This window comes from Chiroxiphia lanceolata, chromosome 1 (genome assembly GCF_009829145.1).
Source record: "Chiroxiphia lanceolata isolate bChiLan1 chromosome 1, bChiLan1.pri, whole genome shotgun sequence".
Lineage (NCBI taxonomy): Eukaryota > Metazoa > Chordata > Aves > Passeriformes > Pipridae > Chiroxiphia > Chiroxiphia lanceolata.
The window spans coordinates 21,378,583-21,400,097 of record NC_045637.1 but is presented as its reverse complement, the minus strand read 5'-3'; the positions used below and the strand labels follow the sequence as shown (position 1 = coordinate 21,400,097).

The 21,515-nt window shown below is 36.2% G+C and overlaps 1 protein-coding gene across 13 annotated transcripts in view; it reads right to left on the bottom strand.

Annotated features, from left to right (window-relative positions):
- The window catches only part of UBR5 (ubiquitin protein ligase E3 component n-recognin 5), an 85,634-nt gene that overhangs the window by 43,636 nt on the left and 20,483 nt on the right, over positions 1 to 21,515 (bottom strand). For 9 of the 13 annotated variants that reach the window (XM_032709498.1, XM_032709430.1, XM_032709439.1 and 6 more), the window contains 8 exons: positions 18,836 to 19,025; positions 16,985 to 17,144; positions 10,195 to 10,344; positions 8,036 to 8,247; positions 3,750 to 3,866; positions 3,560 to 3,670; positions 2,671 to 2,825; positions 563 to 680 (listed from right to left, as the gene is read on the bottom strand). In XM_032709498.1, coding sequence (XP_032565389.1) covers positions 563 to 680; positions 2,671 to 2,825; positions 3,560 to 3,670; positions 3,750 to 3,866; positions 8,036 to 8,247; positions 10,195 to 10,344; positions 16,985 to 17,144; positions 18,836 to 19,025 — 1,213 coding nt within the window. The remainder of the gene's footprint in view (positions 1 to 562; positions 681 to 2,670; positions 2,826 to 3,559; positions 3,671 to 3,749; positions 3,867 to 8,035; positions 8,248 to 10,194; positions 10,345 to 16,984; positions 17,145 to 18,835; positions 19,026 to 21,515) is intronic. The other 4 variants (XM_032709458.1, XM_032709492.1, XM_032709517.1 and 1 more) reach the window with 3 other exon arrangements.

The following is a 21,515-nucleotide window of genomic DNA, read 5'->3' as shown; positions in this document are numbered from 1 at the left end:
ATGTCCATTAGAATGGATCTGGAATCAAAAGAAATGTGCTCCCTGGGAAGGAGCTGCTTTGTCTAGTATTAGATCTAGTACTAATCAAAGAAGAGTTCTACACCTCTATATCAGCTGTTAGCCTTTCTGGTAAAGGCTTCAAACTAAGGTCTATCCTACTGCATAAATAAATCCAACCAAGACATTAATAGAGCAGGCACTTAAATGCCAAATCATTTACAACGTTATGTGTTCTATCAAGAATTGTATTTCTACAGTTACTTTCATTCAAAATGCAGAACCAGTAGGTAAGTTAAAACAGAAGCACTTTGGATGAGTACAGCTTGTTTTTCCATGTGTGCAGCAATAATCAGACTTGTAAAACAATAAAAACACTAACAAGACACATCCATTTACAGCCATATAATTAAAATATACTATTTTAATTCCATATTATTGATACCACTTTTTTGCATAAGAAAAATAGAACCTAATTCATTTTGTTGTGGGGGTTTTTTTAAGAGCAGGTTGTAAGTTCATCCTACAGCAGATTAAAAATGCCACTGCTGAGAGCTGCACTTGCCTGGGTTCCAACGGTTATGTTTGGCATAGAGGAGATACCAGCACTGGACTTCGGCTTCTTATTTTTTGCTCTGGCCTTTTCTAGCATTTTCTTCCTTTGGCTGAAAGGAACTACACCCCTGTGGAAAAATGCATATTATTTAAAGAAAGGCTATGAAAGAAAACCTTTGTTCAGAAGGTTTGAATAAACTTCAAACTTGAAGTTTGAATAAACTTCAAACAGTTTATTCTTTCTGCTTAATGTATTCACGATAAAACATGCAAGTGTCTGTGCCACCTTCTCCAAAATCTCAAACACTGTAGAAATGTCAGCTTTTCCTATACCGACCCCCACCTTCCAAATTCATCTCAACTGGCCAGTTTATTAGGAGGAGAAGAGGTAGAGCACACCAGTTATTTCAAATGGCTTTCCTTCCCATCTGAAGAGCTGCAAGACCTCTGTCCCAAAGTGGTAAGCTCCAGTCACCACCTCCAAGTTGTGGGTTGTCTCTCCGAACTTCAGGATATCTTTCCCACAACTAGTGATAATTCCCAGAATTTGCAGTCACTGGGGAACAAGATAAGCTTTTTTGTTTCTAAATTCTAAAAACCTCACTTTCTCTCTGGGAATGCGGCTGAAGGAGTCTAAGACTCTTACGACAGACTTCTGCTGCAAGAGGGGGGAAAAAAGGACACTTCTTTTGTAATTGGATCCACTCGGTTTAACTGAAAGTAATGCCTACACACACAGTTAAGCATGCTTATTATTTTGATTCTTCATGTTTTAGTAAGTAGGTTATAGAGTCAGATGCTTTTATTTGAAAAGCTCCTTCAGGTTAAGTGAAACATGAAAAGCGTTAGTCCCGTGCAACACTGGAAACTGAAATCCTGCCTAGTGTACTACAGACCACTGTAACTAAGGGTATCAGTAGGAACAGAAGCTTCTGTCTACATCCATCCGGTAACATAAAATCACCACAGCCCATATCTAACCCCTTCCAGAAAGGACATGTTAGTTAATAAACTGCTTCCAAAGACTACATATAAATACTAATAAGACTTTTTATATATTGCACTGATTATTCTAAAAGCAATAAAGATGGCAGGCTGTAATAGCCAGGTATCTCCAATGTTACACCTTAGTAGGTTCTATATTAAGAGTAATTAAGTGTGGTATGGGGTATGAAAGGGTCAAGAACCAGAGAGGTGTAATTCTGAGATCTAGGACTAGAAGTTAAAATAAAATACATCTGTGTTTTAAGTTTACAAGTCTAGCTACAATTCTACTTAAATATTTTCTAAAGAGTTAATAGAATTTAATGAGAAAGCTGTTTCATAGAATTAATTTTCAATGCTCTGATTTCCAGCTCATTATCAAGTATGTAACTCATCCATGCCTCAAAGGTACTTGAACTTTGGGCATGATATAGAATGCAATGACTCCTGACACACTGAAAAATAATGCATGCCGACAATGCATTAGTATTATTCAATGAATTCACTCAAATTAGAAATTCATTTCAGAGCCTTTAGGGAGTATTATTTTTGAGGGTGGGGTTTTTTTGCTTGGTTTTGTTTGTTTGTTTTTTAATATAGGCTTCTTAATTATCAAATTGCTTGTTAAAATATTTTAACCAGCATTTCATGTTTTGTTTAGAAGTGTTATATTTTAACAACAAACTCCAGAGGGAGCATCTGATGTTATCTCTCTCTTCTTTAAGATATGGACTACAAACTAACAGATGAGATTTTCTAAGAGCCGGACAGAAGAACATCGACTTCATATGTAAGTTTGTCCCACATTTATAATCTGAAAAGGCCCGAAAGGCATAGATAGAGAAGGTTATTCTCTGACCCCATTAGTATTGATACATCTGAATGCTAAAGCATTTACATACATCTCCTAAAAGAATGACCTTATTCTGTTAAAGATGTTATAATTGGATCCAAAAGCTATAGGCATTAAAAAAGAGAATAAATATACTTTAAAAAGGGAACCTAAGCTCAAGTGCAGAGTTACAGAACTCAGAGCAATGATGGTTCAGTAGTTTCTCAATGCTTCTCAGAACCAAAGACATGAAGACATCCAGGGTATCTACACCGTTGCACACAAACACGGTATTTACTTACCACCAATACAAGTTGTTCTCTAGTTGAGCACACGTATAAAGAGCACAACAGTGTAAAGAAACAATCCGTTCTCCCTGAAGCTCCGAGTATGTCTGTGCAGTGTGTTCTAACTTAGAAGCTACGGAGCTTAAAGTTTCATCTACCCATGTAGCAACCTAAGGGAGAAGGGAAGAAAGGAACAGAGAAGGTGGAGGAAAAAAAAGACAAGTTGCACCTCAATTGCACCTTTAATTTTTTACTGGTTTTGAAAGGGAAAAAAAAAAACCCACACAGTAAAAAAGTATTATTTCCTTTGGAAATTTTTCCCCTACCATCTTTTCCTTCCCCAAAAAAGAGCTTTTCAGGATTTTTTCACTCTCTCTTTCCAGTCTTCAACATTAACGAAAAGGTTAAAAAAAAAAAAAAAAGAGAAAGCTGTCATAAAGGATATGGATGTGTTGGTGTCTTTAGCAAATAAGTTTCAAGTTCACTCTTAATTGGGCAGAAAAGCACATTTAGATAACTTACTTTACATCACTGAAAGCTTCAATGCCCTTAGTTTTTCTAGTAAACCTATGCAGAACAAGTTTCTCTATTCTCAAAACAGTGTCAGTTTCTACAGTAACAGCAAAAAGTCAAATGTTTTAGATAATTAGGTAAACCAAGTATCTTTTCATTGTTTCAGCTGTAAATCTGCCAGTTTGGTTTTTTTTTTTGGTTTTGGTGGGCTTTTTTAACTTTTTGCATTTTTACAAAACACCAGTTGGGGAGGAAAAAGAAATAAATGAATACATGAATTAAACACTTTCTACTACAGATGAAGCTGAGAAATCAACTTCTCTACAATATACTGGAAGTAACTGAAAGAAACCAGCTTTGCCAAATTCAGCAACCGGCAGACTTCTCATACCTTGTTATTTTCCGTGGCAACAGTTGCTCTAATACTATTTGCAGAAAGGAGCACTATCTTTTCGTTGGTTAACCCCAAGAACATGGCTCGTGGATGATGCAGCGAAGGATTCTTTGGAAACAAAGAAATATTTTAGATATTCAAAGCATATAAATCAACCTGAAGGTAAGCATTTAAAGCTGTACAGTACCTGTGCATTTCTGTACGGCTCTGATTCACTCCACTTCCATTGATAGAGTTCTCCTTTACTGCTAACAGCAACAAGCTCAGAATACAGAGCTCCAATACAAATAAACTTTGTTCCATCCTACAAACACAGAAATACAAAGCCTAAGACAGCAATAGTATAAATACATATAGAAAAACATATAAATGCCGAAAAATAAACTTGGAATTGTTGATTTTTTTTTAGAGCATCCATGAATGTTGAACCTGAAAATAAAGATATATCCAGCTTGTCTGAAGCTCAGCAGTCCTCACACACACAAAGGCACCGTTGTTTCTGACAGAGTGAGGTAAGAAAGAAATAGATATTATTTCCCAGAAGTTTAACAATAGCATATACCTGGCAATTAACTTGGACTGTTTACTAAAAGCTTCCATGGTATTTTAAGAATAAAACACTGCTCATAAAATTAAAGATTAGAAGATCTCTTTGACTTGTGACACTAAAAAAAAGTTTCTGCTTAAAATTCTGGCTTTTTGAAATTAACAAAGGAGCAACATAATTCCATTATTCCATTGCTAAGTATACTCAGGAAGGTATCTTCCAGTTACCCAAGAAATTAATTATCAAATTCACTGTCTCATCAATTAAACAGCGCTTAGCTTTCACTTCTGAAGGTAAGTAACTGCAAAGAAGATCAAGTTTTAAAAAAAAAAATTAGTATGCTACATGTGACATTAATGCATCATTATAACCTGATACGCCGAAAAGCTTCTAATTACTGGTTAATCTCCCTCTCACCCTGTTCTCCTTTTTAACATTTTATCAAAACTCACATGGATTGCATCTTTCTACTACTTCGATAGCACCACTTTGTTCACTTGTTTAATCCTGTGCCTTACTTGGATCTCACAGACGTGTTTTCCTCCCTCTTAGATTGGGTTTTATATCAATGTTGCAGCAATGACACAATGTTACAATCTCACTTCCGCCAAATTCCTGTTCCCCCTTGCATTGAAATGGGTCTTAAACTACAGAGAATTCAAGTGATTTCACAAAACATCTCATTCTGCTTCCTGAGAAACATTTGTAATGTTCTGTTGTTCCTCAGCAAGTGCAGCTACAGGACAAACATGGTCTTTCTGAGTTCTATACCAGTAACAACTAAAAGTTTCCTTCCACTTATGGGAGAATCCAGCTTTACCAAAAAAACAAAACAAACAAAAAAAAAATTAAATGCTATGTTCTATAGCTACAAATCTGAAAGACAGGTACATGATAACCACTACAGAAAGGAATATTTATCTCCCAGATCAATATCTTTAACTGCCTCTCTCAGATTACAGTATAACTCACATTTAAGTACTTCCCCCATCTGAGAGGAAGCTGAACTCTGTCAGCCATTAAGAAAGTCCCATCATCCAGCACATTTATCTGTCCCCTAAATTAGCAGACTTTTCTTTCCACTACAGAAGTTTAACAGGATTGACACTTTTTCTACTATTTTCATACCCAGAAGTGCACATTTCAAAAGGTGTGAATGTCCTTGAATAACAGAGGATTCAGTACAGCTCTTTACCAATATTTGTGGAAAAAGAGAAAGGCAGCAGCAGTAAAAGAGAGAAGCAATCACAAGCAATTCTCTTTTACACCCTGATAACAGGCTCCAGAATTAGTTAAATCATTAGAGAACTATTTTGCTCTAGAGGGCATCTACCGACACAGCACAGAAGTAACACGAATGTTAATCCATGTCATGATTAATAGATACCATGGCATAAACACTGCATATTCTGAGAAAGAACTGCCATCAGAACCTACTCTAATCTGATGAGATGCATCTCTACTTCATCAGCACAGAAGAACCTTCCAAAGTTATTTGGCCTAATGCCTGAGTTAAGTATGGAAAGTAATTAATTTTTGCTCCAAGACACTCTCATTATCTTTATCACTTTTAATCTTGCTAACATATTTTAAAACTTTTTATAAACAAACAGTTTTGTACCAGAAGCTGAACAGTAGAGAGACCTGCCACTCAAAATTTTTCTCTCTCTTCCATCAAAATATTAGTGGTTGTGGTCAAAATATTCCAGGACCAATGCTACATTTACCTCCATGAGACCATTCAACTGTCCAGAGACACCCAAATAAAATGACAGTTCTGCTTCTGTAACCTGAGACTCATGTGTTTAACTATAAATTCTGATTTCAGACCAGAAAAATTACATACCTGAAGATGATGCAGATTGCTGACAAAATCTTAATATCTCAACAGGTAAACAGAACATAGCTACTCAAACAAACCAAAGGCTTGGCTTGCACCTAACTACAGTCTAGCAGGGAAAAAACAGCTATACTTGTCATACTACAGTGCCTCTGATACACAATGCTACACAGCAGTGCAGACCAATAGTACAACAGTCCAACAGGATTTGAGGTCTCAGAAGAATGTAGTCATTGACTTGGGTTCTGGAGCAGTTGATGCCTGGTGGGAGAAAACTCAGTACCTGTGCAACATGTTTATACACCAGTCTCAGATTGTGGGTGAAACTGATAAATTTGGGAACACTATCAGCTTTCCAAAAGTTTCATCCATTCCTCTCAGGGTGGTACTTCACCTCCCACAAACAAAAGCTAACCATCCTCATCACAAACTACTACAGTTCTGTCTCAAATATAAAAGGTAATGAAAAATGAAGAAAAAATATTTGCAAACAAGCCTGGTTCTCTTGTAGCAATTTCTCATGTGCTTTGACTTGCCCCCTAGCTTACTGTCTTTAACATTTCAAGACCTCCTTCCATTTTTCAAAACAGAAGAAACGTTTGAACCGGCCTCTCCGCTAGACCATCTCCCTCAGGATTTTCACCTTGAAGAATTTCTGTTGGAAAATACCACCACCAAAACTTCATAGTGGGGCTATAGCAAGAAAGATGCAGAACCATCTTATGAATGTTCAGTTGAAAGACAGGATGAAAGGTTTAACTACTTTTGGATAAAGATGGAAGGCCTTCGCAGTAAGACATCTTCATTTATCTGGAAGCTAGGGTTTATATGAGTGCATGTGCAAAGAGGTATCTGAGAAGCAGTTCTGTGAGTGAGTGAATGTTACAAGTCTAAACTACATTTATTCTTTGATGTTAAACCCCTGAAATATCTCTACCCAAGCTAGATTCTCTCATTCTAAGCAAGGGGGACTAATTTTCACTGACAAATAAGTTCAGTGTTACTGGATGAAACAAACAAACAAACAAAACCAAACAAAACCAAACCAACAACCACGCTAACAAACAATAAAACACTTTGGACATAAAACGTCTAGTAGAGAAAGCAACTATTAGACAAATGTTCTTTTTAGGTCTCTTCATGTCTCAGTTTAAATGCCCAAATGAAGATGATAGCAGCTAAAGGCATGCTGCTCTAAGCAGAAATAAGTCTCTATATTCACCTCCCTCTTCAATCTCTCTATCTAGATTTACTCTGAAATGAACAGACACAGAAAAAGAAGCATTACAGATCAAAACAGCAACCTCACAGCTATTGCAGACAGACAAATATAATCTTATTAACACAGATTACAACTTCCATTCTTAGGAAGTTTTTTAGTTGGTTTGGTTGCTTTGCGGTTTTTTTCGCTTGAGTTTTTCTAAAAGTCATTTCCCTAAGTATTTAAGTAATCCACAAAGACAATGACTACAGATACCCAATTAGCAACATAGAGCTGGTGTTCCTGTTACTTTTACCTCACGTGGGAATTACTTCTTGCCTTGAAAATCAAATTAAGGTTACAAAGAAAACCAGCTAATCAAAGCAAAGGAGACTTTGACAGAGCAACCAACACAAGTTATTGATCAACTCAAAACACAACTGCAAATAAATGTCAACTTTCACAGTTGTCATTTAAAAGCCCAATTCACACGAACTGAAAAGTATCTCTAGGAATAATAATCCTTATGAAAAAAAGGTTTCCTTGATGAAGGATAGTTTAAATTGTTCCATGAGCTTCCTATCTATTAAATGCTTTGAGTGTCTAGGTAAGTAAAAGAAGAAAAAAGAAAAAACACAAACCTTATGATCACCAACAGCATCTTGAAAACACAGAGGAGAAAGTTAAAACAGTAATAACAGAAATGTAGCTTCTAAGGGTGTAATTATGTATAGTTTAACTAAGTCCACAATAAAGAATATGCTTTATTACGTTATCTCACATAAACTGAGATGTGACAGTCAAAAAGGAAACACAGTATTTATTTGGAAAAAACAAACAGATCTACTGCAGAGCATGCAAATAAAAGATTAAAAAAATTCATACCTTATCTGGCCACCACTGCAAGTCTTCTCCTAAAGAAACAGGACTTTGAACAGGTGTATTCTTCTTGTCCAGGTTTGGCTCCCCTTCCTTACTTGTAGAGCCTCTTTCATTATCAAATGAGGCTCCATCAAGCCACCTTCGTTCACGCAAACGTAAAACGGACTCACGTTCACGCAACAGCTCAGAGTCTCTCTCTAAGGGAAGAAGGAGAACTGGTATGCAATTGGGTCACACCAGTGGGATAAAAGTAAGCCACTCTCTAGTAAAGACCCTTCAGGATGCAACTAACAGCAGTTAAATCTACTCACACAGATTAAAAATATAGTCCTGACATGCAACATTCAATATATTAAATCTTTCAAGCACACGTACTTTAGAATTACTAAACATGAAATAAGCTAAAGTCTTACAGTTTTGTGCACTATAAAAAATTGCTAGAGCATTTTCAATTACATCATAAGAGGCCAAATGCACTTAACATTGCCATTCAAAGTTTTCTAGTACAATATGCAGTTTCGTAGTACTGTTTTATCAATGCCTCTGGTAACAACTACAAAAAAACCCCTTAAGTCTATACAGACTGTCAGATATCTTTATGCAAACCAAAAAAGAGTATTTATTAGAGAGTTTCATAACTACTTTCCCAGAAAAACAGTAATTTGAAAAGGTTAAAGAAAGCAAGCATTAAAAAAAGCTCTCATATACATGTTTGATAATCCAACCACTTTTGTTTAAAGCAATATTCCATAGGAGTGGATTTAATAAATTAAAGTGTATCTGCTTTGAGTAGATCAAAGGAAAACTTTTCAAGATTCAGACAAGTTTTTAAAAAGATCCTCATAGGAAAATGTTCCTTACCAAAATGCTTCCCCTCCAATTGGCCTACAAACTGTCTAAAGCCAGTACTCTGCAGTTCGCTCATGCAGAAAAATTTTTTAAATCAAGGAATCAAACTAACTTTCCAAGAGTCAACTATGCATGGAAAATAAGGATTATAAAATTCGTGGTAACGTCTTATATAGAATAACCTTAGGAAAGGAAAAAAAAGGAGTAATTTAGAAGGAGTTACGTCAGATGCTGAATATTCGCACATGCACATAAATGCATTTAACCTATGAAGTACCTCACTTAGGCTCACAAAAATCAACTGGAATTACGTATATGAGATGACTGCATTATTATATCAGTTTCAATGAATTACACCAAGTCTTGGGTCTTTTGCTGTATTAGACAAATGGGAAAGTTTTTACATAAGCCAAACACAACAGCTTGTCTTACAGATGCATTCCATAAAGTACTGTACTTATTTTCTAGCAAACATCACACTGACCCCTGATTAATAATTTTGAAACAGGAGCTTACATGTTCAGCAATTAATACACTAAAACATGTTCATGAAAGGTAACAAAGCTGTACTAAACAAACAATCACAGCAGAGGTTGGATTAACAGTTTGGAAATACTCTAGGCATTGCACAACAGCTTCAAAAAAGATAGGAAATTGCTGCGTGGTCTGTTATAAATGTTTTAAGTGTAATATGCTTAAAAAAAAAATGCCCTAACACTGCTCAAGGAGTTTTTATTATCAGCTGCCAATAGTTCTCCTTATCCAACTATAAATATCCTTCCAAACAATAAAATTTAGATTTCTTCTCCCTCTTTAGTATCTAAAGTTCCTCACTCCATAAAGGTAACTTCTGTCATGGAACAACTAAGGAAACGTGAAGAATAGTGTACAAAGAGCAATCCAAAAGAAAGAAAGAAGGGAAAAAAAAAATATTAAGAATGCTGCATGTCATCAATTGTTACTCATTTTTGAGCCAAATTAAATATTTTTAATGCAACCTATGTATTAGTAGGTACATACACTACCGTTTAAAATAAACTTAACATGCAAAATTTTATAACACTTTGCAACACCAACGATCAACAATTAGATTTAAAATAATTGACTACCAAGGTTCTTGCAGAACTTACCTGCTAATAGTCAGAATTCATTAATAATTTTGATGACTAACAGTCTTATTTGTCTACTCTATATTTGACAACATATCATAGTCTACTTTTGCATTAAATCAGAATCTAAACCACGAGTGTGTACTATCACTAGCTTTTTCCACAGCAAACTACTTATTACAAAGAAAAAAGGTGCAAAATTACCTCTGGATGAGCCTAGCCTGGAAAGTGATGAGCGTCGAAAGGATGGATAACCAAAGTAACTAATATCTTCTGAAAACATAGCATCAGCATCAATAATGACACTTGGGTGAGCAGAATGTATGTCAGCATCCAGAAGAGACATAAGATCCTCTATAAGAGGAGACAAGGGTCTTAAGTGAATAATCAGCTACTTAAAACATCAGCTAGAGAGACCATCAACTAAACAAATATCAAAACAAAAAAAATATCCTGTCTATTAATTGAATTTCTGCTCTTCAGATTCACCAGTGCAAACTCATGTGCCTCCTATGCAACTGCATTTGCAATCAGCTTGGCGAACTAGTGAAGAACAAAACCATTTTCCCTACAAGAACTGCTCTGTCACTTATCTAACCACATTTCCCAAACAAGACTTGCCCAAAAGATATTTTTCCGTATCCCAGAAATTCAGATTTTTGCCTATCACGTGAAAGAACAAAGCCCCAGGATAAGATGGATACATATACATACATGTGCACACACACTCATGCATGTAATGTAGAACTCCAAAGATGACCTAGAATGAGGGGAGAGAGCCACCCTTCACACAGCCACGTCTTTGAGCGTTTCTCCATGGAACGCTTCCTTCAGAGAATGACATACTTGTTTAATTCATAAGCTAGTAGCTTGCAGGTCTCAGTACAAAGCTTTAAATGGTAGCTACATTAAGAACAACAAGTTATCTGGAAAAAGCACAATGTTTTAATACAATGCATTTAAAAAAAAAAAAAAAAAAACAAAACAAAACAAAACAAAAAAAACCAACCAAACAAACAAACAAAAAAAAAAAAAACCCAAAAAAAAACCCCAAACCAAAAGTTCCACAACTGCCCTAGTTTCTATGTTAGAAAACTTGAGTTTCCCTGAAGTAATAAAAATCATTAAAGTGTAAAACAATCTCCTTCTACTTACTAAAGCTACTATCCAAACACAAAAGAGGTTACTGGAAATTCATGTAACTTATTGAAGTCCAGCAATATGGACTGACAAGACAACTGAACCTGACTACCTGACTACCATCTTGCTGCTACAGAAAGGACAGTCCTACTTCCCTCCTTCATCCCTGTGGCAGGCACCTCCTTGGGGCAAGGTGGGATTTCTAAATCTACAACTAGCACATTCACCTGGCTTGAAACAGAAGTTAAAAGAGTATAGAAGTAAGGTGGGAAGGGATCTTCAGACTGACTTAACTGGGTAGTCAGAGCCCCAGAGGCAGTGCCTCACCATATGCAGCAAAGCTGACCATACCCTACTGCTGCCAAAGAAGATAGTTTTGTCCCTTCTCAAACATTCAGGCAACTCTGACTAGTAAAAATCAGGTTCCCCAAATTAGGTTTCACTGGCCCCTACAGGCTGACAAACCTCACCACCGTGTGAGGGAATGGCAGGATAGCACCTTCTGGCAGCAGGACCATCTGCTTAAACCATCCGTGAAGCTAACATGAGGCTGCACACACACACTCCCTTCAGGAAACGTGGAAGGAGCACATAGAATTTCAGCACATCCAGTTCTCAGCCTCTTTCTCATCCCAAGCATAAAACAAAATAGTGGCTAGAAAACAAAGTCTGAAGTCAAATAACAGCACTCATAACAGTAGGAACTGATTATTATGGGTGTTTTGCTCAGTGTCTGGAATAAAAGGAGGGGAGGGAGAAAACCACACAAAGTAGAAGATATCTAAAAACTGAAAAGGAGTCAAAAGTCCGTACTTAGAGCTAGTATTAATTCATGTAAGACTTTCACATCCCTGCATAGCAGATCATTTATCCTTATATATCTAAACTCTCATCTCCAGGAAACGTAACACATACCAAGTACAACCAGCTGTCCCCAGAAAAACAGCACTGTAAGTAATGAGCGCTGTGGATTTCAAAGCAAGACCCACATGAATTCTTCTTGCATTAATTAAGTAATCCACTCAAGTGTAGACTGTGCTTCTAAAAGCACACCATTTGGGACTCTGTGGTTCACATAGTACATTTTAGGAAGTCATCCTTGACAGACTGCTTGGAAATCCTAGGAAAAAAATTCACATTTGGCAAACAGGCTCTGTCTTACTAAAACAATTCAGATCACTCAGAGTATCCTAACCCAGCCTGATACTTTTCACTGACTTTCCACAGCATTAAAGCTGCAGTACACTTCACCTTCAGAGTGTCAACTTGTACCTAACAGACTTCAAGAGCTGGAAACACAGCTGAGATTCTGTTGTATCTCTCAAGATTGACATGCTGCTCCCTTTTCCCTCATCCCACACCATGACCATCTCTTCCTAGGAATGTTCCAACCTCTCTATAGTCTAGTAATTCGTTCTGACTTTTTTTTGGTCACTATGCAGGAAAAAACTGCAAAGAACTTTGATCTCTTTGTAGAAAAAGAATTGGTCAGTACAGAAAAGAACTCTGCACCCTCGTTCAAAATGGACAATATTGGTTTTTTTAAGGCAAGCTGAGCAGGAAATCCTCTTGACAGAAAACACACACTACCTTGTGACACACACACGTACACTCACTTTCCACCATGTCAAGTATCTTGAGTTTAGCTGTGTTTCCAAAAAGGAAAGTAAAAGTTCAAGCCATCAGACTTAAGAACCAAAACATGTTTTTTTGCAAAGTATGCATTAAGATGAGTAAGGAAACGAAGCCTTTTCTTACCCTCTTATTTCAGCTTCAAATCAGATTTTAATTTTCTTACAGTATTTCTGAAAGAGAACCCCCTTCTTCCATTTTCTATACCAACAAAGAAAGGTGCTAAAACCAGTAGGGATAGGAGTCAAATCCACTCCCCTTCAAACATCACTGGAAATTTTTTAGCGCTGTGAAAACACAGATATTGCAAGGCTACATCCAGTTTAAGAATCATGGGGGGGGGGGGAAAGACATTCTCTATGACTTTATTTTCCTGGTCTTCAAATAAATCCCATGGGATTATATCATTCATCTCTTATGCTGCGTTAGACCAAAATTAGACTGCACTCTTCACATTTAGATGTGATAATTCTGATCAACCTATTTAGGTAAGGAAATACCCAGGATTCACCAGTAAATACTACAGAAAATTGGAAGGAAAAGGATATCCAGTTCAGAAGAAAGAAACAAAACAAGAAAAATACCAAACCCCCACCAATTAAAAAACCCTAAGTTTCAGTATACACATAAGCAGTAATTTGAGTACTAAGAAAATTTTTGTTTTCAATAGCTCCATGTGTAGCATTATCATTGAATTTATTAACTGAAGGCATTGCTTAGATCAGCTCTCATCTCAAGCTGAGCTCACTTTAAACCTTTTCCCTTAAGGGGGCAATCGTAAGTTCTCTCCCCCCTTCTCAGCTGCATATTTTTATGAAATATTCAACAATTCAATGTGTTCAGTACCTCCTCCTCTTTCAAGTTTGGATTCAATTGGCAAAACTGTGACAGTGAAGGGAGAGAAACATGTATTTTGGTTTCCTAGGAAACCAGACTAAAACAGAACTCCAGAATTCATTTAATAGTATTTATTCAAAATATTACCCAACTTGAAGTCCAGAAAAAAAACAAAAACAAAAAAACCAACCCAACAACAAAGAAAACCAAACCACAACAACAAAACCACAAAAAACCCAACCCCATTATCTAATTGCTTCCCCCCAAGGCAAACCATTGCACCGATCCTACGCTATGCTCCAGTTCCCATGACCCCTCACTGCAAGCCAGCACAGTCAGTCCTGCTGTGATACCAGCCCATGTCTCTTCTCTCCAGAGCAGCCTGGATGTTCTCAAACCCACGTTTCACAAGTCCCACTAGCGAGAACCCACTGTATCGTGCAAAAGTTACTGAGCAAACACGCACACATCGAACTATACAAACAACAGAACATTTTAACTTCTACAGAATCTCGATTCAGAAAATTAACAGAACATAAAGCCCAGAAGAAGGCTCTAATACAACTTGAGATGAGCTGGAAAATTAATCTAGAGGCCCTCAAATCTTTTCTATGCTAGACAATCACGTTCTATGTAGCTTTTACCTTGATTATTTTCCTTATGTATTTGTTATGAATCAAATGAACCCACGTTCCTCTCTGCTAACTATCATAAAACAAAAGAAACAGGACTAGATTAGAGAAGCCAAAAATCAAAGTACACTAGGGTCCAAAAATAAATATTTAAGAGACACTCGTTGATGGCAATATGTACAGAAAAGTTAAAGTTCTGCTCTTCAGTTAAGAAATTTTGAAGAATTTAGGAAGAATTGAGACGTTTTTTATTACGTCAAAAAAATTCAGATGCATAACCTTCACAATACTAACTGGAATTATCACAACTGATATATTAATGGAATTGTGATGTATTAAACAAGAATTTATTAATTTCACATACTTGGAAAATATCTTAGCTTTTTAATTATTTTATTATCTTTTTTTAAATCAAATGTAACTTACTCTTAGCACTTTAAAAAAACTTTTTCTGTCTTGAAAGGCTTAGAGAGTAACCCCTAAATTTAAGGGTCACAAAACATCAGACATGCAGAAGGGAGAAAGAAAAAATTAGCATATGCTTTTAATCAAAATGCAAGAGCCTCAAAATCCCGAGGCAAAAGCTCTCTTGTCACTTGCCTTTTTTGTGCTTGGAATGAATGAAATCAAAAAGCTTTAAAGTATAATTTGACAATTTAAAAAAAAAAAAGATTCTCTATCTTTCAGAATCCTAAAAAAAGTCTAACAATTGACCACATATAGCATTTATCAGTTATCTACAGTTTTCCTTTATGAAATTTAATGTTATAGTTCCAAAAGGGCATCCAGAGGCAAGATGAGAAGTGAAAGCAGGAAGAGTGCAAAGTTTCTAGAGCAAAACACTTTCAAAAAGAGCTATATGCAAGTTTCCCTGGCCATCAGGTTTTCCTGAAAATTAGCTTGCATGATCATGTGACAAATGCAAGGACTGGTAATTTTTACTATGTAATGTACCAACAGTAGAGTCATGACAGCACCGACTAGTGTTCAGCAAGACTCCTTCTCCTCAGATTTAAATTCATTTCTGTGCAACAGACTGATTTTGTCCCGTAAAACTTAAGACGGAGAGAGAAGGCATGGCACATTCGACAAATCATGAATTACATCTTTGAAGACGAGCTAAAACACATCAAGTTTCATTTCGGTTGTCATTTCCAGATCTTCTCCCACAAAAACTGGGAAAGAACTAGCGCAATTTCTATGTGGAATAAAAGAAAATGGGAGAAAAAACCCCTAATATTAGGAGGTTGCAATCCCTTATAGGAAATTTTAATCTAAACAGGGAAGAAGCTTTAAAAATTAAGCCAAGGACAAAATTGTTTTCTGGACATCTAGTGAGGACAGTGAAATTCTGCATATTACTTGAACCTCTCTCAAGCACACAGGACTCACAGACTGTAATGGAGGCATCTTCAAATAAAGGTTACCAGTCACAGGTTGTCGGACGGTCCCTATTAACTGATCCTTATGATCACAAGAGGTACCAAGAGAACAGTTAATGCTGTAGAAAGCTGGTTAGTATGGTTAAAAGTAATAATTTACAGCAGAAGTTCCTAACTCTGATTTATCTTCTGAAGGCCAGTTCCAGAGAAATGCATTTGGGCATGCTTAAAACTAAGAACTCCTGCACTGAATACTCAGAAAGACTTTAGAGAATTTACTTCCTCCAGTGCATCTGTCTAATGCTATTAAGCTAAAAAACAAGACTCAGATTAAAGATTTTTCACCCTTCCACCAGAATATTCTTGGTTCTACAGCAAAATAAAGATGCTTGACAGATGCAACTAAAACTAGAAGAGGTAAAATGAAACACAAAGCCTTTGTTGCAGAAATTAAAAAAACCTTTTGTCTAATCACATGATTGACAAGATAAAGATGAAGGAAGCCCATGAACCCTCCTGGTGAACCAGATGAGCAGAAAAAAAACCAAAAAACATTTATTAGAAAAATATCAAAACGTCATTTTGACACAAAGAAAGAAAAGCTACTATGTAGTCAGAGTTTAGATGTGCTCTTTTCATGCCGTGCACCTAAGACGAATATTAGATTTGGCTGCTATGTTTCCAAATCTGTTTACTGAGCAGACAAAGGTTGCCTAAATTAGTTAGCCAATGCAAAAGAAGATTTGAAGTCTTTTATAAAAAGCTATTGTGTGGGACAGACAGTATTTCAAAAATAGCTGCACTTCAATTAAAGCATTTTGCTGGTATAGCCAGAATACTACAGCTTTTATAAGGGGAACTTGAGATGAAGAATAAATTCTCAGTCTAACTGTAACCGCTGTACACTGTTTTGCCCTCAATTGAGGCATTTTGATTTTAAAAAAGCTGTATAATTTTTGCTCTAAGAACTTGAAAAATATTAAGAATATATGTTAGTAGGAAAAAAACATGCAAGTCACTAGAAGGTTTTAGAATTAGTTTTTATGAGCAAGCCACACAGCAGTCTCAGGATATCGTTGAGCAGCAAAACAGACTTAAGTAATGCTGATGTTACAAAGCCTGAGATCCTAAAACAAAAAATAACTTTAATGCACCACAAACAGTATCAACAGTTATTCTTCAATGGCTAACCTAATCCCTCAAGACATTCCAATGCATCTTTTGTTTCGTGCATCTTTACACTTTGCTTCTATAAGCAAGAATTGTCTTCGCTGCATCTCTTGCACAGCACACAGCTCGCTGTCAGTATTTAAATACAGAAAAATAAGAACACATCAGCTTTTTTTTAATCAAAAGTTGCAGGATACAAACCTCCAGGAAGATATGATTCACTTGCTGTGTCATCCCCATCATCCCCATCTTCATCATCACGACTCAATAAATTATTTACAGCAAGGTTTACATCAAGATTTGTTCGCTGGAGTTCCCGAATAATAATACTTCTGGACTTTCCTTGTAAAACGACTTGTGCCTGTAAGAGCAGAGTATCATTGGTTACTGGTCATTCTCAGTTCATCAACCACCATTCACGAGAAAAGAATGCTTAGTTCTAAAAGAAGTCCAGTAAAACCCAAAAGTCAATCACAGTACGTACAGACAAAGGATCATATAAATTTTTCACAGTATTTTGTACTAGATATGCAGCCTTCTCTCAGTTTCAGTTAGGCTACTGAATTCCAACTTTGGTGCTGAATTTCTTAATAGAATCTTAGAATCTACTTCTTGGAATGCTTAATGCTGTAGTTAAAGGACAAGCGAAATCTACAGAAACATATAGAACACTCTGAAACCCAAGAGTATTTAAACTTAGTGTGACAATCAACAGAGTTTGCAATCAGACTGCAGTTTTTGTTCCAAAACTACACCTCAATCCCTGTCTTTTACACTTTTACTTACTGCCTCTATTTTTCTCATCATTCTGCTTCTAAAGGTTTATCTTCAGCAGTTTCTGCAACATTTAAGATTTTACTAACAAAATGCAAATGTTCCAAATGTTAAACAGAGAACCCCAGAGAATTCTGGTCTATTCCACTAAGCCTAGGACTCAGGGCACTTTGTTTTTCCAGATTACCCTCTACTGAATGTCAGAGAAGATGAGAGTTCTGCAAGATTGCAAACTGTGTGAAGAACATAAGGAACGAGTACTGAGTATTTTCGTAACACAGTAAAAATGAGGTACCAACTAAAATTGTCAGCTGACAAGCAAAAAAAAAAAAGGACATTCTAACAGCACACAAAGGTAAACTTTTTGTCATAACATTCTATGCCAGAAGTTTACAGATATTTGAGACCCCCTAAAATGTATGCTATATAGACCATCTGTAAAGATCTTTCCCATTGACCTGCTTTAGAGTTAACTCAAAAATGTTTTAAACACTTCCTGTTTTAAAGGCAGACAAAGTACACTATTAAAAAAAAAAAAGGACAAGCAAAACACCACAGCAAGGGAAGCAAAGCTGATTATCTCAGGCCTAGCAACTAACGTCTGTATTTCAAATGTAGACCAGAAACTAGTTTTAAACTAATAGTTAAAATGCATTAACTAGTCACATATTTTGAATATCTCGTTTTCTTCAAATATGGAGAAAAATATTTTAACAGACTCCATTTAACCACACAATGCAAAGTCATCAGCTTCTTCAGGCTTTAGTGCATTAAGAGGCAAAAGTGGAGAAATTTATATCCAATATTCATCAGTTACATTTATAAAAAATTAAGCAGAGGTGTCTAGGAAGAAAAATTATTAGTATTTTAAAGAGATTAAATATGTTTAATGTCTTCTATTTAAATCTAAAATAGATCACTTCTATCCAACGAGAAAAAAAGAAGTCAACCTGCCCCCTCTGTTACACTCCTTCGAGAAACTTAATGCTTTTACTTTCTCACTAAATCTCCCATCTGCAACTGGACATGGTCTTCCTCATCTAGATTAAATATACACCTTATCTAGGGGAAGTCTGGGAAATGAAAATTCTAGAATCCAAAAGTCTATCACTCCCACTACATATTTAAGAATAAAACCAATTCATCTAGAGAAAGTCAACCTCTTCAATTATATGCCATCACTCCTTGGAGGAAGTGCACTACTACAACACATTCCTGTACATATGCTGTGAGAAGCTATCCAAGCTTTCGGCAACAAGCAGTTTCTAGTTCATGTACCTGTGAAATGAGTTCCTCTGGAATGACTGATGCTGGAATCACTGGTTGTGGTTGACTCCCCAGCAGTCCAGATCCTCTATCACGTCCTGTGCGTATAACTCGGGTCTGCCTTCGAGAATCTCGAGCTCCAGCAGATGATCTACCAGAAGATCCTCCTCCGCTTCCACCAACCCCTGAACTCCAGCGACTTCTACAAGATTTGGATTATTTATCTTATTAATACAGCAGCATACTTTGGGGACTACTTGAAGAAGTCTTTAGGTTTATCAGTAATAACTTGTAAACAGCCTCTGAAAAACACTGCAGCTTGACTTCATAGACAAAAAGTATCTCTCAAAACCAGTATGAACAAGAGCACCATGCAATTAATAAACTTCTGAAATACGTAGAAGTAATAAAAAAACAGGACTGCAACAGGAAGTTGCACTCTTTCTTACTCATATAGTTGTGTGGGTGTATACATACATAAATACATACATGGATCAATTCCCAGATTTTTTAAAAGCAACAGTAGCAGTAGTGTAACATCTAACACTCAGTTGTCAACTTCCTGCTATAAAAGCACACATGCAGCAGCTTCATGGTCAGTGGCTCTGACAGCAGGTCACTCTGATGGGTCTTCTAAAGATTCTGATACTTGATTTACATTAAGAAATTCATTAAGATTTCACTGGAAAAATCAAGCAATCTTCTTTACTGCAAAAGAAATCTTACACTAGATAGTTCTCTGATCCTCACGGATGGTTTTCAAGAGATATTCTACTTTGTATCTACTCCTATTTCAGAAATCAACATCAACTCTCTACATTGCAAAAACATGCCTGAACTGACTGAACAGCTTTTTCATTTGTATGAATCAGTATCAAAACCAGGGAGTAAAAAGGTCCTGATTCATAGAAATAGACTACTCACCATCATTACAATTATCCACTAATCTTAATTATCACCACAGAACTGTGTAAACTGAATCTGGTTTGGACTTAAGATACTCTGCTGCAATGAAAGGCAAGAGCCTCTAGTTTGTTCTTTAAGGTTAACTTTATCTTGCAATCTACTTTAAAGGATACTGCATATGGTGTTATTGCTATTTAATAATCAGTATCAGCAGAACTTTCCTGCTACCAATCACTTTAAATCTCAATCTCCTTTCAAGAAAAACATTTCAAATTAGATGTGAAAAAGGTATGTTCTCTGAAATAGTATCTAATAAACTTATGTTAAAAGTCTATCACATCTAGCTATTAAAAGCTAATTAGGTAAGAATACTTGTCTTACATTTTATGGCTTAAGTTGATTACTAACACCCTTCTCTTGTTTGGTTGGGTTTTCTTTTTCCTCCTGGTAAGACCATGCAACCACAGAGTAACTCGAGTGTCTGCCTAAGACAAGACCCTGTCAGACACATCCACATTTTCAGGATTCTAGCCAGGGACCACACAATGACAAGACAAAAAGCAATTCAACGATGGCTTTAGGAAAAGTCTTATCTCATGAGTTAGAAAGAGAATTCTAAAAAAAAGATACTACTGAAAACGGAAAAAACCCTCAAAAATCAAGAGGAATGTGACATTTTAAATAAAATGAGCCAGTTAATCTGTTCTAGAGGTGGGAAGGCAGCTGATGGGAAAAGAATGGGGCTGAGGAGAAATCAGATTCTACCTACAAAGGAATTCTTAATTCAACTCTCAGCAGGGAGGTGTGAGTTTAAAGAAAATGTTCCATATTAGATATTAATACTTACTACAGATGCATTTTCTACTTGAAGTTATAAACTAACAATGACATAGTTTAGACATCTAACAGTTAAAACCATCTCTATTCATATAATAATGAAAATATTCCCAGTGTGTCCTAACTTGGTCTTGTTCTAATAAACTTGTCTAAACCTAAAATAAATATTAATATAGAATGGAAATCTTTCAGCTCATTTCTGTTTGCCTGCTAGTTTACCACATCTCTCTACTGTCCAGCAGCATGCTAGCAATTTTCCAAATCCAGTTATCTAATCTAAGGGCTCTACAGTTTGAATGTTTTCAGACTCAATTTATTAAGTTAATTATTCCCTTTATTTAACAGACTAGTTATAGGGCCTACTGCTTTTCCACTAGTTCAGTGACTTTCAACTACCTAGTTCTGAAACATGCAAGGGAAGACATACGAACTCTTCAGGGTTGGTCTCCTAAGCACATAGGTTCAAACAGTTTTAACTGGTTGTACTCAGCTAAAATAACAAGGCAAAAAATGTCCCACACTTCCCACAATAAGTTTTTAAACGTGACAATACCAGTTTGCCTTTAACGTTTAACACATGGATTTTTACGTTCAAATGCACAATGTTTGCACAAAAAGTTTGGGGACATAATGGGGGTTATTTTTCATGCAAATAAGGCCCAAATGAAATTTGTTTATTTGGTAATATAAACAACAAATTTGCTATCAGGGAAAAGCTATAGTTCCTCCCTCTTAAATCATTCACATGCAGAAACCACAGCTTGTAAACACAGTTCTCCTTGCTATAGTTAGTAACCTTAGGAAGCAGCACAGTTCGACACATCTTACAAAAACAAAGCGATCACTGTGATTATGTAACGAAGATTAATTTACACTTCTATAAAAAGGGACACCATCAATTTTAAAGCTAACGGTAAGAAAACTGAATCTGTACATTTAGCATATAGTA